This window comes from Leptosomus discolor, chromosome 9, assembly GCF_034619465.1.
Source record: "Leptosomus discolor isolate bLepDis1 chromosome 9, bLepDis1.hap2, whole genome shotgun sequence".
In the NCBI taxonomy this organism is placed as follows: Eukaryota; Metazoa; Chordata; class Aves; order Leptosomiformes; family Leptosomidae; genus Leptosomus; species Leptosomus discolor.
Window position 1 is genome coordinate 14,237,758 of NC_141399.1, and position 13,053 is coordinate 14,250,810.

At 45.6% G+C, this 13,053-nt stretch overlaps 1 protein-coding gene across 5 annotated transcripts in view; it reads right to left on the reverse strand.

Annotated features, from left to right (window-relative positions):
• The window catches only part of FLNB (filamin B), a 72,276-nt gene that overhangs the window by 11,937 nt on the left and 47,286 nt on the right, over positions 1-13,053 (reverse strand). The window contains exons 25-34 of one of the 5 annotated variants that reach the window (XM_086470111.1): positions 11,861-12,028; positions 11,162-11,251; positions 10,203-10,326; positions 9,830-9,986; positions 7,927-8,116; positions 5,811-6,058; positions 3,981-4,055; positions 3,152-3,254; positions 2,109-2,249; positions 379-507 (exon numbers count right to left, since the gene is read on the reverse strand). In XM_086470111.1, the coding sequence (XP_086326237.1) occupies positions 379-507; positions 2,109-2,249; positions 3,152-3,254; positions 3,981-4,055; positions 5,811-6,058; positions 7,927-8,116; positions 9,830-9,986; positions 10,203-10,326; positions 11,162-11,251; positions 11,861-12,028 (1,425 nt within the window). Of the gene's footprint in view, positions 1-378; positions 508-2,104; positions 2,250-3,151; positions 3,255-3,980; positions 4,056-5,810; positions 6,059-7,217; positions 7,244-7,922; positions 8,117-9,829; positions 9,987-10,202; positions 10,327-11,161; positions 11,252-11,860; positions 12,029-13,053 lie in introns of all 5 variants that reach the window. The other 4 variants (XM_086470112.1, XM_086470113.1, XM_086470115.1 and 1 more) reach the window with 4 other exon arrangements.

Consider the following 13,053-nt stretch of genomic DNA (forward strand, 5'->3'; position numbering starts at 1 on the left):
TGAAAGTTTTCAAAGGACAGCAGCAAAAAACACTCAGGCCAATCCATTAAGGCCACAACTCTATTCAGTCTATTAGATTCACCTAACAGTGATTCCACATCCAGTCATCATCTACCAGATCTAAGCTGCCTTAATTTTTTTTTCTTTTTTAATTAACCAAATGATTTGCACCCTGTACCACAGGGTACATCTACTGCTTTCTGGAAGAGGTAAAAACCCCATTCTTTACTGCAAGTTACAGCCTGATATTTGCACAAGCTGTTTGTATCACACCAGACACTCATAGCTGGACAGGTAAATGCAAATTAATGCAAATACACATTACACTTCCAAGAAGTTCCTAGTTTAGGGTAGGATGGGTTTAAAGAACAGACTTACCCTCTCCTGCATCTTCCGTGACAATGGTGAAAGTTGCTGGTTTATTGGCAACCCCATAAATGAGGCCAGGCCCATAAGCAGATACACTGCCACTGTTTGGATAATTCACATAGAACTGCAGAGGGCTCTCTAAAGGAAAAAAACAAACAAACAAAACCCTAAAAAGAAGCACTTTTAAGGATGAGTACCTTGCACTACAAGAACAGAACAGACATCAAGCTGCTCCGACCTAACTTGATCTTATTTTTATGCTTACTGATTACCCGTATTCTTCAATGCCATTCTCACTACTTGATATTTGAAGAACTTCTATGTTACTGTAATGCATTTAAAAAAGACGAATGAGCCTCCCCTTTCATCTTCAAAAGATACTTCTCCACAATTTGTCTCACATTCAGCCATGACAAAGTGTTACTCAAATTACCAGAGATAAGCTTCAATGATGTTGTAAAGAGTCTTATTCATTACAAATTTATTTTTAGCACATTAAATCAGAACGTAACTCAGAAGCAGGCTTTCAGTTCAGACACAGATCCTGAATTTGGGTAGCTCAGAATTAGGCACTAGCACAGCACATTGTCTGACTCAATGAACCTGAACTAGCACATTTGAAGGGTATCCAAAAACATATTTGTCAGCCTCAGATTAGCTAAGCTGGGGCACAAGAACAAAAAGTACAGTCACCAACAGCCAGTAATGGTTTCAAAAAAGGCACAGATAGCTCTTAAGTCCAAAGCTAGATTTTACAGCTGAGACAGTAGCAAGTTTGATTCATGATAGCTTTCAAGAAGGAAACATTACAGCACATCATTCTTCTGTGCAGGGACAGGGTAATGGTCTTACTGAACCATTACATCTGAACAGTTTGGCACTTATGGAGGTGCTATATCCATAAAAAACACTGAAGATACTGAAGTAGCTTCATGCATCACATTATCGAGCTCCCTGCTTCAGCCAAAGTTATCCTGTGTTTCTGTGCACCAACAGAACCAGCAGCCAAGTTCAGGCCGTGCTGAAGGTATTCTGTCCCATGTCTACACATCCTTCTACAGATCTGCCCCTTTTTGCCTCAGCCCCATGTAGCCAGCACGCTCAAAGAACTGCAGGACAGCCCCAGCCTCCAGGCGGGCTTCAGCTGGGGAGCTGGTGAAGTAAGGACAAAGAAGAGAAGAGAAAGGGAATGAAAGGCAGTGGTTTCTGTTTGTTAAGCAGCAGCCAGGAAGAAAGCAAGATTACAGCATAGTATGCATGTGTGTTTTATTTTATTGCAATGAGATGGAAAGAGTAACTACAGTGTTTTAGCCACTTAGTCCTCCCCACAGATTGGAGATTTCATGCCAATGCAGTTTTAAGGATAAGCATACACTGTAACCACTAGTTTTGTTCAGCACCACAGCAGTAAATTTCAACCTGAAAAAAATGGTAGTTCAAAAATTGTACGTTTATTCTTCATAATAAAATGCCACAAAAGCTGGTTTCCAAAACCAAAATCCATTTTAAGCCTGGCTGGTACTATCAAACCACAATGGAAGCTCACATGTGCCGGCACTCACTCCTTTGCTTTAGTTCCTCTCTGGACTGCTTGCAGATGAACTGCTGCTGAACAGTAAGATGTCCTGGGCAGTTCTTACTGCAGTGCATACAACTAAGCTACAGAAATCTTAGTAGAGAACAGATGCGTCAGCAGGACACTGCACTCTGATTTGTGTCATCCGCTTTGTCAGACTCACCTGGGATGTGCTTTCCCATATATTTTATGTGCATTTCATGCAGCCCGACCTCAGTAGGAGCATATCTCACTGTTACTGTGCCGTCTTTGTTATCCACAATATCAGGCGTATCCGTCTTTCCAGAGGGCATGTGTACTTCACCTACAAAAAGCCACCATGGGAGTTACAGAAAGAGAAGCTGCCTGCTTCCCCTCTCCCACCCACAAAGAATCGTCTAGCCATTTTAAACAAGCATTTTAAATTGTTAAATTCCTTACCCACAGGCACAAATAGGAGACTAATGGGAACACTAACCAGACATGTTTTCTACTTAAGCTACATGAATACAACGCAGCAGTAGACATCTGGCAAACAGTCCTGTGACCTTGCAAACTCTACAGGCAGGGCTGTTTGCTTCAGCCACTGAAATTTCCACAGCAAGCCCCAGGAAAGGCACTGATCTGCCTCATCGCAAGATGCTCCCTCTCCCGCAGCTCTTTGGAAAGGACAAGATTAATTGACCCTTCAGCAGGGACAGAGCGGGGCTTAGAGTAGGATTGCTGAGCTAGAAGGCAGGAGGGGACACAGCCCATGTGTGTAGGAGCTTAGTGCAACTGGGGTGTTACTGGGGTGATAGGCTCAGCTGCCAGACTTGTGGAAGAGGGGTTGCCTGCTTTGCAGAAGGTATGTGACAAGAATGCAGGATTAGACTCTTTTTGCAGTATCTGCACAAAATAAGTAACAGAGCTTACCAGGGATGCACGCAGCTGCTCCAGAGGGAAAAAAAGCAGCAAGAGGTCCTACAGTGCAGTAGCTCACAGTCTAGCACTGAGGACCACGGCAGCACCAAGAATCCCCTCATTTAACTCAAACCATCAGCTGGGCGTATCCTACTTACCCTCAGCGGGTGCCACATGATGTGAAATTAAACAACTAAGTTGCTGGCAGGATACAATCCTCCCCAACACACTGTGGTCTAGACCACCCAGACTGTTAGCTGCAAATGGACAAACATGCTAACAAAACCCAAAACCTCCCGAAGAGGCTACACATACTCCAGGTACCTGTTATTTCTCCTTTCCTTACAGCAAAAGGGATAACCATATCAAAGGGCCTGAATCCCATGCCATTCATGTCTCCAACTGGGACATAAGCTTCTTCGGTGACCTAAAAGAAGCAAAAGGATGGGACACTTCAAAAAAGGACGGTAGACCCAAACAAGTACTGAGCAACTCCACTGCAAGCACAAGCAGAAGAGAGCGCGTGGTGATTATCACAGCCAGTCGCAGGACTGGGGTCAACCAGAGCAGCGTCCAGCCAAGCTGTCCTTTGTAACACCACCACACCGCAGAGCAGAGCAAATCAAACATGGTGTGAATGGAAGACATGCTGGAAAAAAGTTAAAAGAGATAAAAATGGAACACAAAGGGATGGAAGACAATGCAGCGCACACAAGACCCAAAGTGGCTCCGTCTGAAAGGATTTAGTTGCTTAAGGCCTGGAAAAGAAAGTGATTTTTGAATGGGGCAGAGCGATTACAACACAAAATGGACAAAAGAAACAAGTTTTACAATGTGACTCTGGACTCAAGACACTGTGATATTTTACTGGGAAAACAAAGCGATGCACTCGGGTTGCTTTTGCCAACAGTAGACATTGCGGAAGTAGAAGCTGTAGGTGTAATGATCCTCTTTGTGTTTGAATGAGAGTTTATTTGGAGACTGCCTTTAAGCAGCAAAGAAAAAACAAGGTCTGGATCTCAAGAACAATTGATCAAACAGAAAGAATGAACACAATGACCAGAGCGATTCAAGCAGTCCCAAGAAGCAGGCTGTCATCTGAAATGGAACACAGATGGAGGAAAAACAGCTGAAAAATGCAAAAATTGTGTACCCAAGGGCGGAATCCGGGGGGGGAGGTGCCCACTGGCTCCTGCGACCGCACAGCAACATCATCTGCATCTACAGCCTGCGCAGGGGTAAAGGCAGGTTAGGTGTTACTGTGGAACGGAGGCATGCCCACCTTTTACAGTACAGAATGCACAGGTCCTTCCAGCTCCTCAACACCTTCCTCCCACCGCACAGCCCTCCCTGTCCTCTCACCATCGCAAGGACCTGGATCCAGCTGGGAAATTGCCTGTATCCACAGGCATCGGGCACTGGGGGAAGCCACCAGTGGCACAGCAAAGGGACAAAGTCTGTACATGCTGTTGTTGGGAGCCTGGGAGGGAAGCCAGAAAGCAGTGCCTAGACACTGGTAGAATTGAATTTCAGAGTAGCTTTTTAATGGGACTGCTGCAAGGAGGGAAGTGAAAGGTTAAACCTAAGATGCAAGCACTGCACAGCACAGTGTGCGAGCTGGGAGGCAGGGGAGCCTGCCACCGTGGGAAGGCTGCTCCCGGCTCGCGCACTTGGGTGAATGACCCAGCCCACGTCCAGTCATAGCTGCAAAGCTATTCTCCTGATTCATAGCTGGGACAGCGTTGTCAAGACACCGAATGTGTTTTCTCCAGCACAGCCTCCCTTCCCACCAGGCATGCCAAGAGGATGACTTGCAAATTCCCATCTCCCCCACTTAACCCAACAAGAGCGGCTGGGGCTGACACCCACGCACGCAGCTCCACTGGGCTCAGCCACCCCAGCTCTTCCTGCCCGTTCACACTGCTGCAAACCACCCTAACAAAATATCCCGTTGGAAACCTAAGCATGGAAAGATTCCACTAAGGAAACCAATCCAAACCAGAAATACTGCTGTTTCACTGTTCTCTGTCCCCAGCTGAGACACCCAAGTCAAACACATACTGTATCAGTCCGCTAGGAAGTGGGAATTTTGGCTGGCTGGGACCAGGCTCCCTGACCTCAAGAGACATTTCCTGTGGTGAGCTTTGAGCAATGACCAAGGGAGTCATTCTTCTCATGGAAATCTTCAGAGACACTGGTAGCGATCTGCCAGGGTGGCAGGTAGGAAGAGCCGGCATGCCTGGCCCCCAGGACTCACCCGCGGGCTTCGGCCAGACTCAGCACAAGTACAGCTGTATACTTTCATGGACCGAGATGCACTGGAGGCCACCTCAGCTAAGATTACAAGACTAAGACTTGTTTTGCCAACAGTGAGAGCTGTTCTTCACATGAAGTGCTTCCGTGAACCCTGAGAGGCACCTAGTCTGCTCCTCAGGGAGGCTGGGGTTTTGTTTGCTTTCTAAACCTAAACATGCTGAAGTACTGGATGTTGGAAAGAACATAATTAGAAGAAGGGGGATTTGGCTATAACAGTTTAACTAGCACTTGCAAATCATTTTTAAGTGCGAGCTAACAGCCTGCTTCCCTGGGATCTGTCAGCAGACCATTTCTTATTTTGGGGTCAACATTATAAAGAGTGAGAGACGGACAAGTCAGAGCACGTATCTGACAACAGCTGAAGTAATTAGTCGCAGAAGTGGATTACAACTACCCTTACACCATTTCGAAAAAAACCTACATGGTCAGGAAATGAAAAACGGATTTGTTCAGAGAAGCCGTCTTCATCCTCTGATGGCTTCTATCCCTCTTCACCCGACTGTATCACCTGCTCAAATCAAGCTCTGCAAGTAATAAGGATTCATTAGCTCCTGCTAGTCTAATAAATGCCTAAACAAACATTTACACACAGAGTTAACCTATCCCTAAATAAAGCGTGGCAGCAGGAATCCAAGTGGGAGATATTTTCAGAGTGGAGCTGGCTTACCATGACAGTGAAAGGACTGTTGGGAATGTCCACCCCACCAAAGCGGACATAAATCACGTAGGTTCCTGGTTTGGCAGCAGTGTAGAAGATATCGTAAGTCCCGTCCTCGTTTTCAACAACATCTGCTTCAGCTTCTGTCCCATCTGGCGTCAGGACAGTGCACGTCACTTTTCCCTTCCCTGCTGATTTGGCATCTACCACAAAACCAACCTCCTCACCAGTCTTCACAGTGGGTGCAATTCCAGGACCTACAAGGCAATTTCATTACAGAAAGCGTTCAGAGGATGGTTTTCCCAGGCAGGCTGCCTGCACGGCGCCTGGGAAACACGGCACCAAGACGCCAGTCCGAGGGACCCACAGATGTGGGTTTGGGAGCAGATGTGCAACAAGGGATGTTCGTAGCGTTGGACAACACAGCAGCATGCAAGAGCTGGCCACCAGCTTTCCTTCCTCTCTGCAATGAGAGAGGCTAGATGAAAACAGAGACAGGAAAAAAGCTAAGTTTGAAGAAAGCAACGCCTTCACCCATACTCTTACTGTCATACTCCTTTATGCACAGCCAAAGGCACTATGTTTTGCAACTTGGCTGTCACTGCTTTAACATAAACCTCCCTGTGTAAGCAGCTATAAAAGGGCACAGTAGCAGCCATGGCCGTTTCCTCCCACATTACCAGCAAATGATTTTCCACTGCCACACAACCCCAAAAAAGAAAATCATGAAACAATCCCCAAATTGTAGCTATCAGATCCAGCCTGAAGAACGTTGTGTTTAAATGGGAACTATTAAGTCTTATTTGCAGTACGTATTCAATACTCCTGCTTTTGACCAGCACTTGTTACCAGGTAAATGGCTCGTTTTCAAGTGGCAACAAACCTGCTGTTCTAATACCTTGAAAGTATTCCAGCATCTACTCCTACAGCGATTGTATTTCAGCTTTACCACAGAGAGTCAGAGGCACTTCTTGGAAAGGGGAAATTTAAGCTGGCATCTGAGAGTAATCTCCATTGCAGCTATTTTGAATAGTTAGCAACTTGAGTTACTTGGAAGAGTACCAGATTCAGCCATTAGGGCCTCTTTTAAACAAATTTAGAAGCAAAGGGGATACCTGCCGCTCTGTGTTTTCCATTGTGCCAGGAGTGTATTTCTGTTTAAGCAGGCATGAAAGCAGCCAGCTGTCAGACAGGCACCGGGTACGCTCTTAACCGCATGATGCAGGTCAGCACAATGCCCAGACACTCTCACAAGTCTACAACGACCGATGAAGTTTCCCTCTCAGTTTGGTCTTGCCTAATTTACTTTTTATTTTAAAAATCAGGGTATTTAACTTTCAGTGGCAAGTAGTTCCTGTCACTTCTTCTCCCTGTCTCCGGCTGGCTGGGAGGTAGCAGCATGCCGTGGTGGCCAGCCCAAGGCTGCATGATGACCACCCACCCTGAGAACAGGTAAAGGTTGAAGCTGTAAGTGTGCTCCTACAGCAACAAATTTCTAGTCTCTCCCTACACCAAGGCACTGATGTTTGAGGCAATGATTTTTTTGAGTTGCAGTAACGTCTTCTCTTTAGGTTCTCTCCTTCCACCTGCGCCTTCCAAAGGTTTGTTCAGACCATGGCCAACCTTGACCAGATAGAAAAGCAGCAGAAACCTCCACTAGTAACACCCAGCCTATGCAGGCTTTGTTAATGCAGAAGTTCATGGCCAGCTATTTACACCCTCAGAATTAATTCTGTTCTTGCTTGGAACAAAAAGCTTCTTGCAACACTAGCAGTGCAAGGAGCATGACGCAGTGAAGGTGCGCAGATGTGTTATTTTCAAATCAACCTCACTGCAGTTCTCAGCAGGATTTATCTAGGCCAAAATAAGCATCAGACTTGGGTTGCATCTGGCTGTTTCTAACGACCCAGGCAGTCTGAAAGATTTGGCTAGAGACTGCAAGAGATTCCTGCTCACCCACAGGGTGGATACTTCTTTATCTTTAGGAAAATCTCTCCTGTAAGAGCAGACAGATTACACAAGTCTCTAGCATCTTCTACACCCATTACATCAACTGTACCATGCTCAGAAGGCAGCTTTACACCAAGTACACAAACAGCAGCAACAGAGAGAAGTCAACACTCACCTGTGGCCAAACACTTGCTGGCATCCCCAGCTGGAGATGCCCGGATCCGATAGGGAGAGGACGGGATATCATCTCCACCGTACTTCACACCAATAGTATAGCGGCCTGTTTTGTCGGGGACATAGGTGACTGTGTAAGTGCCATCCTTGTTGTCATGAACGTCCACTCGCTTGGGTTTGCCCTCTTGGTCCTGAGGAATGCAAACCAGAAGACTTAGGCACTATGAAGTTAGTTATTAATTCCTTTAGCAGGGCAGCAAATCTGTTCACAACCATATTTAGATAGTCTCAAACAGATACAGAACTGAGGCTTTCTGAGGGTTAAATATATTTCACTCAAGGACTAGTACCAAGAACAGATTATTAGAAGCAAAAAGGTATCAGACCACTATAAAACAATCAGTGTTATCATTAACTACCCTTTGATAAAAGAATGTTTATGAGATGCAACAAGCCATTTTAATGAACTTTATATTAATTGTAAGAAGTTTTAGGCTTCATTGTCATAGCGTTGCTGGAAATGAAGAACACTTCCCAAGTTCCCGAGGCACAGATCGGGAGCCAGACTGTGCAGCTCTGTCCTGACAAAGCACTGGGTAGCTTTGGCCAGCTGCTCCCTGAAAGTTTTGAGACTGGGGGAAGCATTACTGGAGTCTGCCTTGAACACTCCTCGATGAGGCATCCAGCTCTTGACACACTGTAAGGTCTACAGTTAAAAGCTCATCTATGTAGTCCCTTCAACTACCATTTCTACACTGAATACAAGAATTAATGAGATGTATAAATAATACAGATCTCAGCCTCAGCATCAAGCTTTTCCGTCTACAACCAAGACCAGCACGGCATATAACGTTTCCAACAGAGCTACTCCCAGCCTCAGCTTTCAGTGCAACTCATCAGCTTCAAAGCATGAAGCATTTTAGAAAGTCTTCCAGGCTTGCTTATAGGGAACCCTATGTTGACCTCATTCTGTATTTTATGACTTAACACTGCCCAGGGTACCATATAAGCCGCAAAGGATTTTAGGTACAGCGCAAGAGAGCTTACTTCTTTCAGGAAGGCTTGAGAAATGTTTGTCATTCAAAAGCTCAAAACGAGAAGCAAACAAATGCTGTGAGGTGGATCACCTATGCACTCCCACCATGCAGGACTTGTGGAACTTGATCTTCAAAGCCATGGCCAGGCTGGGAGCTCTGATAAGCATTTTGGATCCTTTAAGAGCACATTTGCATGCTAGAATAAAGACAACTGTTTTGCTGCACCTTAGCAGACAACAGGACAGCATGGGAGCAAGAATGCAGAAGGGCAAGTACAACAGGCCATGCCATGACCTAGGCATGCCAGAGCTGAGAAATGTGCTTTACGGTCCACTAATCAGAGACCTTTTTGCTGAGGCCACAGACTCCAGGCACCAGAAATTTCAGGAAGAGCAATAACAAAGTCAAATAAAAACATTCCTATAGTATCTCCTTAAGCAGTTTATGACTTTCAGAAAGCTTGAGGGAGACTCATTTGTTAATTTATCATCATGTAATGCTCAGGGTGGATGTTATCTCATGGCCTTGCTGAACTACACTGCTAGAAGGCTGTCTCCATTTCCAATTCCAGCATTTTCATAATCTTACAAGGAACAATTTCATTTTGGGCATTTGCAGAGTGTAAGGTTAACCAAGGGCCAAATATAGCATGTGTGATGACTTTAAGACAGAAGTCTCATAAAAGCACAGTTTCAAAGATGCAAAAATGCAGAGTGCGAGACTTTCCTGTCCCAGACCTTAAGGTCCAGCCCAGTCTCCAGGACATTGGTTATGTCAGGGTATAGCTATGGACAGTTGGGATAAGAGCCACTCACGCCCACCTGGAACAATGCATTTCCACTCCTGCTTGGTTTTGTAGTTACTTACAGTGATCTGTACAGCCAGAAGTCCCTGCCCAGCATCCTTAGCATCCACAGCGAACTCCACAGGCAGGCTGGCTGGTATGCCATAGGAACTGAGACCTGGTCCACTCGCTGTCACTTTACTGGCATCATAGGTAGGAAGCACCTTCACCTTGAAGGGACTTAAAGGGAAACCCGTTACTGCCCCCTCTTCCTAAGTCAATAGCTGATAGTTACTGGAGTACATGTTGAGGTGTGGATACACCTCCCCTTCAGCGTTTCTGCACTGGTCAAGCAGAAAGGACCGCAGCTAGCCCTTAAATGGTGCTCACGCGCTGGGAGAGCACAATCAGGTTATTAAATCTTCAGTTCATCTAAGTTTATCTTCACCACCTTACCTGCGAGGAATCTCTTCATCAGCATATTTGACAGAGATCATATAGGGTCCCTCCTGTGTAGGGGTGTACACCACCGTGTGGGTGCCATCTCCGTTGTCTACTACATTAACAGGCTCCACAACTCCTAAAAACACAATAGATTATCTTCTCAGCTGTGCTAATAAAATTTAATTCCTCACCAGCCATTTGCTGCACAAAGTTCCAAGATGCACTGCTTGTTTACAGTTTGCAACAAGCTGAATTTCAAATTTTTTTTTTTTTTGAATGAAGGCAATAGGTGTGGATCAGTGATCAGTCTCCCTTATTTCGTATTCAAGAGCCATTGACTTGAGATAGATTTGTTATCCACTGCTCTCCCAGCTCCCATCTTCTCACAGCAAACAAAAGCTAGCATGAAAATACTGGAGAAACACCTGCCTTTCTGTACAGTCCAGGTCCAGGTCAAGAGCAATTGCTTAAAATACACAGAAGATCTTTTGAGAAAGAAGTGAGTAATGGTTATAATTGCCTGAACTGTCATTTACAAGATTACATACTGTTACTGGGATTCACTGTACAGAATTGAGCCCTAAAGCCAGTTGGTGTGTAGCATCCACCAACTGAGTGTTTCACAATCAGGTATTTGGAAAGGCAGGCTCGCTGCCTAGGCAGGAAAGCCCTGCAAGCTGCCAAAGCCCTAAGAAAGCAGGATCAATTATTTCAATTTGCATTAAGCTAAATCTACAGCAGATTACGTGACATATCAGTTCAGATCAACACACAAAGCAGTCTACAATTACAAGTTGGCTTTAAAACACAGGAAGGATTAGCTGTAAAGCAAGCGCACAAGAAACATATAGTTGCCATGCAAAGCCTAAAAGCAACACTGTTGGTTCCCACTCCCTCCTCCAGATGATTCTTGCTGCTGCCAGTTGGATTTCCAAGAGCCAAAATTGCCAGTAGTTAGTGAGAGTTCAAACCTGTCTCAGTGTCACCTTTTGGATCCCCTTTAAAGAAATCCGAAATCGCTTTCAACGGGGAGCGCCATCCCTGGGAATCCGTCTCATCCACTAAAATTAAAGAAGGGTTACCTGAGGGGCACCCACACGAGCATGACCTGACACTTGAGCGGGGAAGCAGCTCTCACCTCCTAGCAAGGCAAGACTTGCAGCCAAATGGTACTTATTGCCATTAGATACTGTGCCACTGAGACCTGGCTTCCTAGGTTAATGCAAACACCGTTAACACTATCACTCGAGGGCCTTGCTGCTCTCTGAGGACCACTGAGGGGTTCCACCATGTTTCAGAGACTCCTGCGACCCAGTGACACGGGTTTCCCAAGTGAGTATTCACATGTGAGGCTCTGGATTTACTTTTTGACGTCTAAATCTAAGCCACAATTGTGCACCAGTGATGGTTACTCATGTCACTTCTCCCAGCTCCAAAGATTAGGATAAAGCCAAAGACACTCTGCCCAAAGTAGCACTACCTAGGACACAGTTCTCCTTTTACAGCATGGCACATGGGTCAGCTGTCAAGGTGCACATGCTGGATGAACAGGAATAGAGGGAAAGGCTCATCAAAGTCATATTGCCACCTTTGCAAGCAGGGCCAGGACCACGTTACACACCCAAACACAGACACGGGGGCACAGCTAGATGAAGTACTTCGGTTCTTACCTCTGGGTCCTGCCACCACCACCTCAAGGGGTGCTACTCCTGCCTTGCTGGTGTCTACAGTGAAGGACTGTGGGATTTTGGCTCGAACACCTGTTCCCAGACCTGGTCCTGCTATCTTCACCTTGCTGGGATCCACAACATCCTTCACAGGAACCTTGAAAGGACTGCCTGGAAGTTAATGCAGCAAGTGTTAAACACCACAGAGTTAACAGTTACAGGAAACCAAAGGTCTTTTTCCCTACTTTTCCTTGGGCTTTTTTATTACTATCCCTCAACCTCAGGCAGGAATGACAACCCCACAGCCTTCACACTACTTCTCTGCTTCTGCAAAAGCCAGAAGTGTCATGATGGTGCTTCTACATTTTCACTGTCTACTCAACAACTCAGTTGTGATCCATCTGCTTCTCACACCTCAGGAAAAAAAACACACGAAAGAAGCCAGAAGTGCAAATGAAGCATCACGTGGGCACTTGTTTCCTTCATATTTTACCAAGTTCAGTACGTTGACAAATAAAATGGGACCAACGGGAAAGAATGAGCTCACTCACAAAGTCTAGGAAAGAATACCTAGATGTACGCTATACGACAGCACCTAAGAACTCAAACCACTGCAGCAAAACATGTCTGGCATTTAGGAGCATTTAATTCTTGGTAACAAGCAAAATATCCTCCTTTTAATCGTGAACTGCTGGATGAAAGACGTACCTGGAACATTCCTTAAATCTACTTCACTTCAGCTTAACATCCCGTGCAAATGCACACACAGGTAAACATCTGGTTTAGAAAACAATTACTATGCTTTCTGCAGTGACCAAAACTTGCAGTGTTTAATTTACCCCCCACAACGAGCTCACTCATTAGACTATCTTACTGCAGAACAGTCTTGAAGGCATCCAGATATCAAAGGGCTATTTTCTTGACCTAATGTATTACGCAACACTTGTGCATGATACCAGTTATTTGTCAAGGGCTAGCATTCCTTTCCCTGTCCCACCCATCTGTATCTGCACTTTTGTTCCCTGCTATGGGCGCTACAGTCTTGATGAGGCTCCTTCGCAACTGCACAGAGGCCATTTCAGAAACAAGAAGGGACTGCAGCCCTTCCTCCAAAATACCGCACCACAGCACAAAGCACTCCACACTTCCCTGCCGGGTGGGAGGAAATAAACCACCGCTGTTTCTGCCAGAATTCC